At 42.8% G+C, this 16,306-nt stretch overlaps 1 protein-coding gene across 1 annotated transcript in view; it reads right to left on the reverse strand.

Moving 5' to 3' along the window:
* The window catches only part of LOC138510777 (uncharacterized), a 41,461-nt gene that overhangs the window by 24,396 nt on the left and 759 nt on the right, over positions 1-16,306 (reverse strand). Inside the window, exon 2 of the mRNA XM_069626498.1 lies at positions 15,278-16,063. Within this exon, the coding sequence (XP_069482599.1) occupies positions 15,278-16,063 (786 nt within the window). The remainder of the gene's footprint in view (positions 1-15,277; positions 16,064-16,306) is intronic.

Below are 16,306 nucleotides of genomic sequence, written 5' to 3' on the forward strand. Positions count from 1 at the left end.
ATCTCGGAACCTCCGATCAAATAATGTTAATTGTCTAAATCAAAATAGAAAATAAACAAATTAAGTACATAGCATAATACTAACTTCATCCTTTTGCCAAAAATAAAACATGCTTGGTAAAAATATTTCATTTTTTTTTTTTAATTTTCTGAAATTAAACACAAGTTAAAAGAAAACAAGCAGATATTCAATATTTAACACACTTTCTCCCTGCACACCAACCATGAGCTTCCATTATATGTGCATTTATTTATTTATTTATTTATTTATTTATTTATTTATTTATTTATTTATTTATTTATATTATATATTTTTACATATATTACAGTGTTTATGTACCATCATAACAATCAACTTTTTTTTAACTTCTTTGTCACTGCCTCCTGATTGTACCCATTTATTTTCTCTTTTTGTGTTCAAGGGATTTTATCTGTTTCTACATGCTCAAGCCGCCTGATCTCATGTCTGGGATGGCATGGTTTGATTTGATTTACATGGACAAACTGCTCTATTGCAGTTTCACCTTCATTTTTCAAAATTTTATACACTACAGGAGAGACCTTATCTATAATCCGAAATGGCCCCTGCCAGGCTGCTAGAAATTTAGAATTTTTCTGTTTACTTTTTCCAAAATGAAACTTGTACACCTGATCCCCTACACTGTATTCCTTTGCTGATGTCTTTTTATCATAATATGACTTTGCACTGTCAGCAGCTCTTTCCAGATTTCTCTGCACAAAAGCAAATGCATGTTGCAAATGCCTCCTCAGTTCATCAATATATTCATGAACTGTGGATGCACTCACTAGAGTTTGCTCATGTGTTCTGTATAGTAGGTGTTGTGGTAACACCATTTTCCTACCTGTTAAGACCTCATGGGGGCTAACACCTGTTGCTTTGGCAGGAGTCGACCTGATTGCCATCAGAACCAACGGTAAACGTAAATCCCAGCTGGAACCTGCTTCTGCCACAAATTTCTTTAAAATATCCACAACAGACCTATTGCTTCTTTCAACTGTACCTGAAGACGCCGCCCGATATGCGATATGTAGTTTCCTTTTCACACCTAGTATTTGCCATACTTTACTCAGAGTACTTGTGAAATGACTTCCTCTGTCTGACTCAATTCTTTGTGGCAACCCAAACCTTGAGAACACATGGTTCACCAGCAATGTGGCTGCTGTTTGCGCACTACAATCTGGTGCATGAATGCATTCAATCCACTTTGACATCAAACATACCACACTCAAAATATAACGGTGTCCCCTGCTCGACCTTTTTAAAGGACCTACATAGTCTATTTGCAAATCTGACCATGGGAGAGTTAGGCCTCTTTTCATCAATGGTGCTCTATGCATTGGTGAAGCAGGTTTAAATTGGGCGCATACTAGACATCCTCTAGTATATAATTCCACATCTTGGGACATATGTGGCCAGTAAGCATAATCTTTTAATATTTCTAATGTTTTTTGTGAACCTCTATGGCCTGCAGTTATGGCATCATGTGCATGGTGTAGCATCAGTCCTCTGAATGAAAGGGGTACTACCCACTGTATTTGTCCTGTTATGGACTCTCTAATCATGAGTCCATCCTGTAATCTGATTCGTGTTTTGTTCTTTAATAACACCCTCAACTCTTCTTTTCCCATACAATCATTTTCTGTTAAAGGATTTTGTTCAGGATCTATCAAATGATTATAATAGATTCCCAAAATTTGATCATTCTTTTGTGCCTCAATCAAATCTTGGTCTGGCGTGTCATGACTCCACTGCACCACCGGTTGATCTACCTCCTTTGGTGCTTTAGAACGTGTCATTGCATCAATTTGTATTTCACCCATTAAATAATCAATATGTAGCAATTCTCCCATCACAGCCCCAATCTTAGCCAGATGGTCTGCCTTATCATTTCCCTCCTTATCCTCTCCTGGTGTTTTTAAATGCCCACAAATTTTTCTCCAGTATATTGTTAAATTATTTTCTGACACCAATTTGTCTATGGCTTGTATCATTTTTCCATGTTTAAGTGGCTTTTTGTTGTATGTAACCATGCCTCTTGCTTTCCAACCAGGCAAATACTCCACAAAGCTATTCCGTGCATAGTCAGAATCAGTCACCAGGACAATTTCACTGAACTTTTTATCAACTGCAGTAGCAATTGCTTTATAGATGGCTGCCAATTCCGCCACCTGACTGCTCCTATCTCCAATCCTCATCCCTATACTGGGAACGCCTTCACATTTCAACCAGACTTTTCCTATTCCTGCCACTAACTGTTTATTACTGTCATTTTCAATGTGAAAAGCACAACCATCCACATATACAGTTGGCAAATCCTTGCATGTTTTTTCATCAAAAGCTTTGTGTGATGATTGTTCAAATTCCTGCAAACTAGTTTCCACTTCCATTTCATTTGGTATTTGTTCAGCTGCACAGTCATGTAAGTCAGCTAACCCTTGAGCAATTGGGCTCTTTTTATTTTGTCCATATCTCACTTCTACGGGAAAACCTTGTAATGCCAGCGTCCATGAAGTGATTCTGGATTGCGCTAGATTGCCTGATCTAATCCTTTTACTCTCTAAAAATTGCAAAGGTTGATGATTTGTTTCAATAATCACCTTTTCTCCCTGAACAATGGGGCGGAAATGTTGTAGCGCCCACACAGTGGTTAATAGGGCCTTTTCACATTCATTAAATTTCATTTCAACTTGGGAAAATGCCTTACTTGCATATGCAATGGTTTTGTGATTCAAATCGTGTTTTTGTGATAATACTGCTGACATACAATGTTCAGAAAAACCTATTTCTATAAAGAAATCCCTGTCCTTTATGGGGTATGCTAAACATGGTGCCTTTACAAGACATTCCTTCAATCTAGCCACTGCATCAGACTGCTCTCTTTCCCATCTCCAGGGAGTATTTAGTTTAAGCAGTTTATTCAATGGTTGAGTGATTTCTGCATAATTCTCAATGAACTTTCTGTTATAGCCTGTCATCCCTAATAAACTTTTTACTCCTTTCACATCTTTAGGATCTTTTAATCTTTGTATGGCCTCTATTTTCTTCCTTTGTGGATTTAGCCCACATTCAGTCACTTCATGCCCTAGAAAGTTCACTTTTTTCTTGCACCATTGTGCTTTTTGCAAAGATACTTTGGCGCCTGCTTTCTGCAATTGGCCAAGTACATGTCTTATTTCATCAAAATGGCTTTTCAGGCTTTCATTTTTTATCAGGACATCATCCACATAAACTATTGTTCCTCTTTCCGCTGCATCCGGCATGGCCTTTCTCAAAAATATGCCAAATTCACTCCCACTATTGATGTACCCGAACGGAGCTCTACGCCAGGCATATTGAGTCCTGTCAAATGTAAAGGAAAATAAGTGTTGTATCTCCTCTGCCAATGGCACACACCAATATCCAGATGTGAGATCTAATGTGGTAAATACATTTGAACCATGTATCTGAGCTAGGCCCTGATCAATGAATGGTAGTGGCCATCTAGATACTGGTACTCTTTTATTTAACTCTCTTAAGTCTGCACACAGCCGCCATTGACCATTTGGCTTTAACACACCTAAAATAGGCGTATTGGATGTGCTATGAATGGGCCTGATTATTCCCCGTGATTCAAAATTTTTAATAATCTCTGCCAATGATTCTAAACATGCCAGCGGTAGTCTATACTGGCGTACAAACACTGGATTTCTGCTACAACCTTCTGGTAGTGTGGCCACATGTAAATCAGTTAAACCACAATCATAAGCATCTTTTGCAAATACATCCTTAAACTCCATAAATATTTCCCTCAGGTCGTCTCTATCCTTATCGCTGTCACATGCATCCTCTAAGGAGATCTGCTCTTCTACCATTCTGGAAAATTCTGGAAACTCTTCTGGTAAAGGAATCTCAGCGCTTTCCTCTAACTGTGTGGCTGTGTCTTTTTGTAGAGCTGCCACTTTTAAATATTTTGGCATATCAGCTTCCACTTCAATGGGCTGATTTCCTGTTTCATTTTCATTTAAATTAAATATTATGCAATCCTCTTGATGGCAGCACACTGTCTCATTTGAATCATAAGGATACACAGAATGAATTTTAAATATTCCTTTGGGCTGAGAGTCCAGGTGTTCTGGCAACTCGCCCTTGGCATCTACATATTTTTCAGGAATATTCCCAATCACCATGTTATTTAAATCTGCCGTATAATGTGATTTTTGTATGGCCATTCCTAATGGGGAGTTTTCCTCTAAATGAATATCCTGACAACCTTTATTATTTACCATGATTTTTACAGATCCCTCACCAATGTCTACCAATGGAATGTATTCATAATCCAGGCCTTGCTGTTTTATGGATTCATTCAGGCATACAAATGCATCAGAGCCTTTCATCTGCTGCCCATTTTTGCATTTCAGTGTTATTGCAAACTGTTTTGTAAATGCAGGAATAATAGTATTTTTCCTCATTTGTAATTCGACTGCATAAGGAACCAGTTGTGCACAATGATAAGCCCTTCTTTTGTCTTCAAATTCAGGTGCCGGACCACCTAGGCGTGACCATATTTTTTGATTAAGGAAATCTAACACCATACACATTCTGTGCATGATGTCATTGCCCATGTAAAATTCATTTTGTGCTCCACTCACTATCCATACATTATGGTAAATTGTTTTCTGCCCAATGCTAATTTTAAGCATGCATCTGCCTGCAATTCGGTTTTCAAAGTCTGGACTGTCCAACCCAGAAACATATTGGTTTTTAATCCTAAATTTCGGGATTTCTTCCCTCTCCATAATTTTTTGCAACAATTTCTCATTAATGAAACTCCTTTCATGTTCAAGTGCTAAAGTGGCTTTTATTGTTTTAAGATAATCATTTATACCAACATGAACCCATGGTTGCTCATCTTCCATGTGTATTTCTGCCAGAGTGGTAATATGTTTTTCTGAATCTGTTTTAGGAGCAATATTCTGTTTGCATGTTTTCTCTTTTAAATAGAAACGTAATGTGTGCTCATCTATGGCAGTCTGCCAATCTTTCCTTGGGTCCAAGTATATTTGTACAGGTAGTTTTTCATTGTCGCTCTGCATTTTGTCTTGACACATTAATATAACAGTGACACTAGGTATGCAGCCATTCTGGAGATATACCTCCACAGCATCATTTGTTTTGGCAACAGTGTGACATTCATTTATATTGCTGTTTTGTGATTTTAGTTTCTTAGGCCTCAATGGTTTTTTGGTTAAGGACCACAGCACTCCATTCACCCCATCTATGAGAGGAGACAATCTTTTCAGGCAATCTGTCCCCATCAGAAATGGAATTTCACAAATAGATGTGATCAATACCTCTTGTTTCATTCTGTGCTTTCCTATTTTTATGTCAACCTCAGTTACACCTATGATGGGCACCTCCTCCCCATTAAAGTTATGCACTGGGCCTTGATTTGCCTTCACTGTGATCTGACTCTGTGGAGGCCTCCCTTCATTGATACTCTTTACCAGCTCCTTGGACATAATTGTGGCCTGTGCGCCAGTGTCAATCATAGCGAAGGTGTGGCATTTTTCTTCTACAGTGATGGGTGCATAATATCTGTCCTCAACTTCCTCTAATACACATAAGAAATGTGAATTCTTACTGATTTCAGGGCTCACCTTTCTCAGGTCTTTTTGACTTTTGGCTAAGCACATTGGTAAATGAAAAGACATTTTTCCCTCCTTTTTACCCATTTCTGTGCAAGATATTTTATTAATTTCTCCATGTTCAGAGGTTTTTTGGAGTGTGGCCACTGTTCGCCCATCCATCTGGGTAACATCAGAGACCACATTACAACCTTCCAACTGAACATGTGTAACAACATCATTCAGCAATTTGTCATTTTTTAATTCTGTGCATTTGTGATCATTTAGTGTAATACCAGCCCTTTCAGCCTCTTCAAAAATATGTGGCTCAAAGAATTCTTCAGGTGATTGACTTGTACCCTCCTTGTGAGTATTTCCTTTTTCTGTCTGTGTTTGGTCATTGTTTTGCTTGCCCAGGGAAGGAGCTATGGCATCCCCACTTACTCCCTGTTCACTGGTATTCCCCATGCATGAGTCATTTTTCTTAAATCTGTCCCTTTGTTCTTTTGGAATTCCTAATGTTTCTTTTTCATTTGTGCAAATCTTTACTGTTTTATTTAGCTCTAAGTTAAACCGTACCTCTTTTTTAGAAGTATTTGCACTTTCTATCACAATTTCATTTACTGGTACTTTCATTTTTAGTCCATTAGGCATCTCAGAGTTGTTATGCAAAATTATATCAGAGCAATCTGTCATTTTGGCACTGCGATTATCATGAGTACTTAGTCACTTTTCGGAAGCCCCCCGGTCATTGCTATGGCCATCAGCCCCCTCTTTGGAAGGTTGTTTTTGCGCTGTATAGAGCTTTCCTATTTGCTCAGCTAACATTTTCACTTGGGCCTCAAGGCACTGGAACCTTTCCATCTCTCTAGGATCCTCTTTCTGTGGCCTAGGTCGATATTGGTTGTTTTCCCCCTGATTGGATCTATTCTGATACCTCTCAGGTGATTGATGTCGGTTGGGATGGTTTCTGAACTCTTGATTCATTTGTGGAGGGGAGCGGGTTGCACCCATCCTTTGATTATAGTCCCCTGGTGGGGAATCATTGTACTGGCGTGGACTGTAGTTCACGTTTTGCCTCATGTCCTGTCTCTCAGATTGTGGGTACTGGCCCCTATGTTGATTTCCATTATCAGTAAATCGATCCACATATCGGGGCCTATCCTGATTACCATATATCATGGTGTTGGGATCAAACCTACTCTGTGTCCCCAATGACTGGTAGGGACCATCATTTCTTTGATCTTGATTTTGTCTCTGGTTATTGTTCATACCTGCCATATCAGGCCGATATCCTACCCAGGGTCTATCCCCTAAATATCTAGGGCTGATGTAGCTCTCTCTATTACTAGGATCATGTGTTTGGAACATTGGTACAGGAAATGGCGATCTTTGTTGATTACCCCTTTGTTCAGGTGTCACATTATTTTTACCTTGGCATTGAGCAGACTCAAGGGACATTTTGGCTGACCTGATTTCCATTACTGTGGCTGAGGGTTCTTTAGATTTAGGCCTGGTATCTTTCATTTTATCACTTTCTCTACCCTGACAATAGAGTACCTCATATAGCTTTGTGCTTTGATGTACAATCCATTCAAGGGACTTGTCACGGTCAAATTCACGGACCAATTGGGATATGATGTCTTTCTGTAGCCCATAGAAGTATGCGGTTTTAAACTCATTGGAATCTGAGTCAAAAGATACATCAAAGCGAGAGAATGCTCTTTTTAAGTCTTGTAAAAATTGGCGAGGGGATGTATTAGGTCCAGCAGTAATTGTGTACGCGACTTTCTTTGCCTCCTGCAATGACTGAAAAGGAGAAAAATGACGCCTAATTTCTTTTTCAAACTCCAGCCATGTCATATTCTGCTGTTCATTTAATCCCCTTATGATGCTGGCCGTCGGGGCATCTAAAGTTAAATGAAAATATTGTCTGTACTGTTCCCTAGGTATCTGGAGTGCTTTAAAAATGTCATGTACCGCTTCTAAGTGATCCTCAATGCAGCATTCACCTCCCTTTTTAAATGGTTTGATCAGGGCTTTAATGGATTTCATTATTTTTATGGGGCTACTTGTTGCAATGCATGGAATTGCACTATTTTGTGATTCAATCCTGTTTTCAGGTGTATGAGATTGGTGGCTGCCTCCAATGGGAGTATCAAATCCCCCAAGGGCGCTGCAACCAAGTTCAGTCACCGGCCCAGCCACTGTAGCACTAGCTCTTTGGGCATAGCTAGAATTCACCTCCACTCCATTGAATGTGGTACCCTGCCGCCTCTCCTGGGACCTGGGCATGCACATTTGCTGTTCTAAGTCCTTACACTTTTTAAGGAGTCTGGTTGCTTCATTTTGCAAATAATTATTTTCATCATTCATTTTATTAATCACCTCCTGCATATCGCACATTTGCATTTGGCATTCATTGAACTCTTTATTTCTCTTGTCTCTTTCTTGGATCATTTTAATCATTTCTTGTTCTGCACTCTGGAGATCACCTTCTTTTTCGCAGTGTTCTTTTTGTAAAATCTGCATTTCTGAAACAACCTCATCTTTATCCTGCCTAATGTGATCCACTAAGGCTTTTAAGTGTGCCAATTCTTGCTCACTATCTTCAAATTGTTTCTTGCTTTTGGATAACTGAGTATCAAAGTCTCTGCATTTTAATTGCATGTCTTTTTGGCATACATCCAATTCTGCTCTCAACATTTCCTGATTTTTACTTGCCCCCTCTAATTCAGTCTTTAACCTGTTAATTAGCTGAGTATCATTCTCTTGCATTCGCAGGGATTTGTTTAAAATAAACCATATTTTGCCGCATAGCCGTATTAAACAGTCTTTCTCTGCACTTTTATCGGCTGCATTCAATAATCTTGTAAGGCAGACCTGAATTATGCTGCCTTCTGCAAAAATATTGTCTAGTTTTTCTTTCTGAACCTCACCCTGAATGCGGTTACTCCATTCTAACGTGCTATTCGAAGACCAATTCCCATGTGCAAATAACTGTGCCTCTAAATATTGCACTAGATCTGAGAATGTGGTTTCCCTTTGTGACATTCTGAAATTCGTTTTTAGTGGCACACTGCTATTATAAAATGGGTTCCCTTTAATGTGCAAATGGCAGTGTGAGACACGCTTGCCACGCCCAGTAGGTACTCTATGATCACTTTCCCGGCCTGCAACGCACCATAAATATGTAGGGTATTTTCTGGAGATTTGGGGCCTGACGGTATTTTATTACCGCCGAAATATAACTTAGCAATAATCACTCTTTGTATTCAGATTTGGCCATGTGCAACAATAATACAATGGACATGCATTATTTCAGCACCCAGACCTGCATATTTGGTATACGTGGTTGGTAGGCGCGGTTGGTGGTATTTTGGTGAGCATAATTCCCTTGTTTTATTTGTGGCCCCAATGTCCAGAATCCCTTATCTTTGCTTAGATTTTTCGTGTGATCAATAGAGAGACCTCAGACCTACATTTTAGGAATACCACATTTTCCAGTGATAGTGTTGGTGTGCCACCATGGGCGAACTCACTGACTTATTTACGACAGAGAGCTATATATGCTAGTCTTGTGGTAATTTCCACTACCTTATATACGGTAGGGAGCTATGTTCAGAGAGTCTCTCTTCCCGTTGGCTCATGTACCTCCAACAAGCTATGCTACAGTCACTCACAATTATTCATACTGATTCTGACATGCACACATCTGTCTTAAAATGACCATTGCACTGTTTAAAAATCTCCCCACATCATCGGCATTGTAATGGTAAATAGTAAATACACCACCCGTCTGTTTTCAAATATTTTTCTGTATTATAAAAGTTGCATTTAAACACGATCTCATTCTTTACAGAAATAAATAAAATGGTACAGTAAAAGCATTGTCTATGACACACTGCAAAGAGAGTGGCGGAGAACAGAACTCAAATTGCAACATTGGTATTTGATTAAGACACGCACAGGAATCCCCTTTCCTACACTGACTGCATATTTTCGTGCACACACGGCTCCCACGCTTATGTAATTACCTTATCTGTTCAAAGTTTTCTTCAGCTGTTCTCCTTCGGAATGTGGTTCCCTTGAAGATTAACCCCAGTAAAAGGATCGCCTTTCCTTTTCAAACCGGGGTCATTGCCTGGAATTCCTAGCTTTTGCAGATAGGAATGCCTCCAACCAGGAAAAGGTCTTCCTCCCAGCTCTGCCAAATCTGGACTGTAGCAGGACGCAGGAATCTGCATTCAGTCAGGAGTCCCACAGCCAGGTCTTCTCCCCAGTAGTGCAGAAAAATGTCTGCCTGTCTTTTTCCCCGATACTGCCCACTAAAACTTTCATCTCAGCCCTCTGTATGACGTGTCCCAATGAAATCCATCATCTCTCATCCTCCTACTCTCAACAATAGCTTCGTTTATACATTTGCAATTGTTGCAAATCTGACTTCCTTCTTCCTGCAGTTACTGTGCACAAAAACACGGAGAAACAGGCAGAGAAGAGAAGAAAAAAAAAATCTGCACACACATTTAAAGGGCTTTCAGAGTATGCCTAATTCTGCAGTGGAGAACACATTTTATTAGTGGGTTATGTTAAATAAGGTTTTATTAGTCAGGTTAATGGTTAATAGGTTAGCTGTTAATTTTCAAATGTGTCTCTCGCACCATAGGCATTTCAGGTGAAAATAGTGTGCATTTTTAAATGAGCACGTGTGCTTTTAACTGTAAAAATAGATTTGCATCTTATATGTTAAAATCGTTTTTGACTGAATAGTCTGTCTTTCCTTGTTAATCTGGTAACCCATATAGCAATGCACCGCACCCTTGTGGTGGTGCTGCAAAAAAAAATGTGCTACTTGTGCAGTAGTGCTGTACTCTGTGCTGTTTGCTACCTGTGCATTAGTGCTGTACTCTGTGCTGTTTGCTACCTGTGCAGTAGTGCTGTACTCTGTGCTGTAACACGCCAAATATCCTTACAGTATAGAGGCTGGTAATCGTAAGATGTTTTTCCAAAATTTACTTTCCCATTTGTTGAATCTGAATCTGATGTTAATTGGTAATGTTTCCAGACCATATAGCAAACCCGGGATAGCCTTTTGGTTCCAGTAGGTAAGGGCTGGTTTAACTGAACATTTCCCATATTTGGCCATAATTAATCTGGTTTGTGAGATGTCTGTTTCAACTTTCTTATCAACTCTTTCCAAATGTGGCTTTGATTGCTTCGTCAATTAAAAGGCCATCCCTAAATATATATATTGAGGAACAACCATAAGATTAGTTTGGCTAATGTTCCACAAAAAAGACTTAGCTTTCCTTTTAGGAGAGTACACCAGTATTTGGGTTTTATTGGTGTTAATCTTCAGGTCATTGTGCACAATATAAGAGTTAAATGCTAATAAGAGTTTTTATAGGCCAATTTGGGTTTTAGACATTAAAACCATATCATCTGCACACATTAGACTTTTGACTTGTTGATTATTTATTTTTGGAGAATCAGAGCTCACATTTTGAAAAATTAGGGCCGTGTCATGAGAGCAATAGTTAAATGTCGAGGAAGCCAGTAGGCAACCTTGCTTTAACCCACGAGCAGTCGGTATGGCTACTGACAAGACCCCATCCACCGAGAGACGAATATAAATGGAGGTCTCAGAGTGGAAGGCAAGGATGATTTCAAAAAGTGTTTGTGGACAGTGATCTTGTTTCAACTTGTCAAATAACAGAACTCGAGAAATAGAGTCAAATGGAGAATGTAAGTCAATGAACACCAGAAATAGAGCTTGATTCGAGTGTTGGCACAAAGTTTTGATGGAATTCAATGTCAGCAGGTTAATCTGTGTGCCCATACCTGCAATAAACCCAGTCTGAAAAGGATCTCTAAAAGAATTCAATAGGGTCCATTTATTGAATTAATTTAAGATGAGTTTAGAAAAAATCTTTCTAGGGGAATCTAAAAGTGCAATCGGGCGATAATTATGTGGCTTGCATCTGTCGCCCTTTTTGAAAATCGGGATGATAATTGACGATTTCCAGGATGATGGGATAATGATGGGATAGAGCGGGAATGGACAACTGCTTGGAATATACAATATAGGATGCAAGCCCATTCCACCCAATTCGCTTTAAGCATGGCATTGGAAATACCATCCGGACCAGCGGCCCTTGAAGTGCTTGCCTTTTTGATAATTTCTTCTATGTCCTTGATGGAAAACTCCAACTGCCATTGAGTTGTCCGAGTAATAAGAAATGATTCGTGGTCAAATTTAGGGTCAGCATAAAGTTCTTGATAGTACTCAACCCACTGCTGTTCATTAACTGAATTTAATTAGGCATCTGCGTCCCTATTATATGGATAATTTCCAAGCAGATAGCACATTTGTGCAGAATTCTAATTTGATAATGCTTTGGTCATTGCTTCACTGTCTTTCTGGAACATCAACGATTGGTGACCCTTTAACCAGTTCTTATAGCAAGTTTTTGCATTTTTTAATAATTGCCAGCGATCATTGGTATCCGATGCTTGAATGTGTCGTTTGATTAGTCTAAACTCTGTCTTTCGATCTTTGACCAATTGGTCATAGGTATGACAATGCTTTATCTCTTGGAATAGTGATCGTAAGAGCAAAGGGAGCGAGAATGTCAGTGTATTGAACGCCCAAATTAGGTAAGTCAGACTTTATCAACTTCTCAAACTCACAGACTCTAGCATCTGTCCATTTCAATCTTGTTCTAGCAGTATTAATCCCAACCCCCTGGATTGATAAGGGAGCTTTTGTTTTTGGTAATTGCCAAGAGATGGAAAGAGATAACAATTTATGGTCACTGCCAGGGTACACAATGATTAGGAGCTCCTAGGTCATTCTAAATAAGTTCTGGTCAACAAAAATATAATCAATGGTACTTGTACTATTATTACGATACCAAGTTGTTTGGGCAGGAATATCACCCCTAATGGCTCCATTGACCATAACAAAATTTGTTCCTTCATAAGGTGTAACCAACAGAGACCCTCCTTCGAATATGGACTAGAGGTCGAACAATCCAAATTTAAATCCCCCAGAATGATGGTATAACTGGTGGATGCCGCAATATTTACAACATCCAACATCGATGTAAGACAAATATTGAAATCCTTATCTAAACAGGCGACAGGATTTCTATACACATTCAAGACAGCAAGAGATAATGGGCCTCATTACGACCCTGGCGCTAAGCGAAAAACGATGGCGGTAAATGCTTACCGCCATCGTTTTCCGCCAGGTCCGATCATGACCCGTGACCGTTAACTACGATGCCAATAGCGGCATCGTAGTTAACGCTGCCGCAAACTGCGCTAAGGGTGCGCGCACGCGACCGCCCACACCGTACTTAGCGCCATGGCGGAAAGGCACGCAAATGCCGACCCAAGCGGACATGCACCTAACGCCATCAATGAGGCCGCTAAGTACCTTACCGCCATGGTGCAAATAACGCCATCGCGAACCAACCGTAAAGGGCCAATTCAAGTGAATGCAGCTGCCACAGGTGCACAGAAACAGCACAGGTGAAGGCAATACAGACTCAGGGGAGTATAAAAAGAGCACACCCCACCCCTACCCACACCCAGTCACACTCCACAATGATGCCAATACGACTAGCAATGTTGGGGCTGGAGGACCTGATAGCAATGCATGTGCTACTACAACAGCAACAGCAACAACAACAACAACAGGCAGCACAGAGGAGACGCAGGAGGAGAAGGAGGGCAAGGCAGGCCCAGCAAGCCCCACCAGCACAGCCAGTGCCACCACGCAGGCAGCCCCCAATCCCACGCATCAGAGCCAATCCAAACAACCTCACTGCTGAGCAGATCCACACCCTGTACCGTTTGGACAGGGACACCATCACCGCCATCGTAGACATGACACACAACGACATCGTCAGCATGATAGAAAGTCCAACCGCCATCCCCCCCCTACTGAAGGTAGTGGCTGTACTCCACTTCCTGGCCACAGGCACCTACCAGCACACAGTGGGGCACCTGCATGGCATTTCACAACCATTATTCTCACGAACACTCATCCAAGTGCTCGATGCCCTCCTCAAGCACACAGACGACCACATCTCATTACCACGGACTGCCCAGGAGATTGCAAACACCAAAGTGGGTTTCCATGCACTAGCCAGCATACCCGGTTGCATTGGTGCCATCGACTGCACCCATGTGGAATTGGTGGTTCCACGTGCCATGGAGGTACCGTACCGCAACCGGAAACAGTTCCACTCTGTCAACGTGCAAATGGTCTGTGACTCCAACAAGATCATCACACATTGTTGTGCCCGATTCCCCGGATCAACCCATGATTCCATGGTCCTGAGGAACTCCACAATACCACGCTACATGGAGCGACATGCAGGCCCAAGATCCTGGCTACTCGGTGAGTGCGATGTCATGGAAGTGGGCATGGGAATGACGTACCAGTGCATACTCCACCTGGCTGAAAGGGGGGGGGGGATGATGCATACTCCACCTGGCTGAAAGGGGGGGGGGATGATGCATACTCCACCTGGCTGTGAGTAACACAGAGAACGGATACAGAGGAAGGCCACTCACAATGCACAAAACCCCTCTGCATACATAGGGTGATGGCATGCAAAACAGGCCATGGCAGCAATGAGCATATACTGGTTGCATAGTGTGAATCAATTAGTGCATGTAGAAGTGAGCCAAGGTAACAGTTCCATGCCAGCCATGGTGGGACATCATGTTCCTGATCAGACAACATGACTGACACATACATTCTCGCCTACATACAGGTGATGCAGCCTACCCCCTGAAGAGGTGGCTCCTCACGCCAGTCCGGAACCCGCAGAACCAGCACGAGGAGGACTACAACCGTGCACATACACGTACTCGTGTGGTCATAGAGCAGACATTCGGCCTCCTGAAGGCACGGTTTCGAAGCCTCAGCAGGTCTGGTGGGGCACTCCTGTATGGCCATGAGAAGGTGGCAAAGATCGTCATGGCATGTGTCATGCTGCACAATATGTGCGTCAGACGGAATGTGCCCCTGCCCCCTGACGCAGAACTGCAACCACCTGACGATGAGGATGAGGATGAGGAGGGTGCAGAAGGGGCGCCACCACATGGAGGAGGCGATGCACAGGAGGGGCGTGCCATGCGCCAAAGTATCATCAACCACTGCTTCTAGCACACACGGCTGGTGTTCATCGCATGGAGACTGCACTTGGGGCACTGTGTGACTCTGGGGCATGCACACTGAGGACTGGACACCAATAAAGCACACATACGCAATGAAAATGTCCACACATTTCCTTTTTTGAAACGAAAAAAGTGTATTTGAACTATGAACTGTCGTGTCACACCCCCTCCCACCTCCCACCTCCCCCCTGCACACCCCAACACACCCCCTCCCACCTCCCACCTCCCCCCTGCACACACACCCCCCCAAACTCCCCCCTTAACTCCCCAACACACCACCCCGCCACCCCCCTGCACACCCCAACACACCCACTCCCCCCTCCACCCTCCCCCCCCCCCTGGAATCCCAACAAAGGTGTGAGTTGGTCTGTGCAGCAGTGTCAGTAGTAGGATTCCTACACTGTCCGGCCACTATTGGCAGCCCCCTCCACTGGCCCCCGGGGCACCCCTGCCTGTGCTGCGGAGGTTCCTCCCCGATCGGCGGATGGGGCTGCTCGGTGTCGAGCTGGCAACCGAGGAGGATCCTGCCTGCTCATTTGGACGCATGGCCCGTATTGTCTGCACAAGGTCAGTGATGGCGTGCCGCACAGCAGCTAGTTCCGCGCAGATGTCCTTTGTGGACGACTCTATAGCTGCCTTCACAGTCTCAGCACATTTCTCCATTGCTGCACTTGACCCCCCACATTCAGCAACATGTTCTTCGAGCAGCGAGGAAAGTTGCTGCTGCCGGGTGGCAATCGCCTCCAGAGAATGGTTGGAATTCTGGCCCATGGCTAATGGCAGTGGTATTCCCATTGGGCTGATCTGCCCCTGCAGCGGGGATGGAGTGGCTGGCCAATCGTCATCCTCTGGCTGACCCTGTGTGGCATCCGCATGCGGGCTGCTTAGGGACAGGTAGGGGGAATGAGGGTGGCCTGTGGGGCTTCTGACATCACTCTCCTCAAAGATCCCTGCTTCGCTATCGGAGGAGGCAGCAATGGCAGCAGTCTCCCCAATTGTGCTGCTTGCAGCAGAGGCTGTGGCTTCTGTGGGCATGATTGGTGTGATGTCTGCTGCTGCTGCTGTACTGCCTGCTGGGGTGGCTGTCTGTGCCCTGTCCTGTTTCCCTTGCATGGATTTTGCCTGCTGTGGTGTTTTCCTCGGGACGACAGAGGTGGAGGGTTGTGGCGTTGGCACAGTTGGCCTGGCCCTCTTGGTGGGTGTGGAGGCTGTGGTGTCCTCTTCCTCAAGGTCGGAATTTGAGCCTGTGGTGGGACAGAGGAGGGAGAGTGTTATTGATGGGTCTGCGGACATTGGCCGGGCATTGTGGCGACTGGCATCTCATCAGTTAGTACATGTGGCACATTTCATGCAGGGGAAAAAAGTTGTCTCCCTTTTGTGTGGAAGTAGCATGGAGGTATGTGGGTGCCTGCAGTTAGGGTGTGCGTGCTGCATGTGTACAGGGTGCAGATCGGATGTATCTGTGGGCAGTCTCCTGCTGATGTGTT

This window comes from Ambystoma mexicanum, chromosome 6p (genome assembly GCF_040938575.1).
Source record: "Ambystoma mexicanum isolate Mex_15411 chromosome 6p, UKY_AmexF1_1, whole genome shotgun sequence".
Taxonomy (NCBI): Eukaryota; Metazoa; Chordata; class Amphibia; order Caudata; family Ambystomatidae; genus Ambystoma; species Ambystoma mexicanum.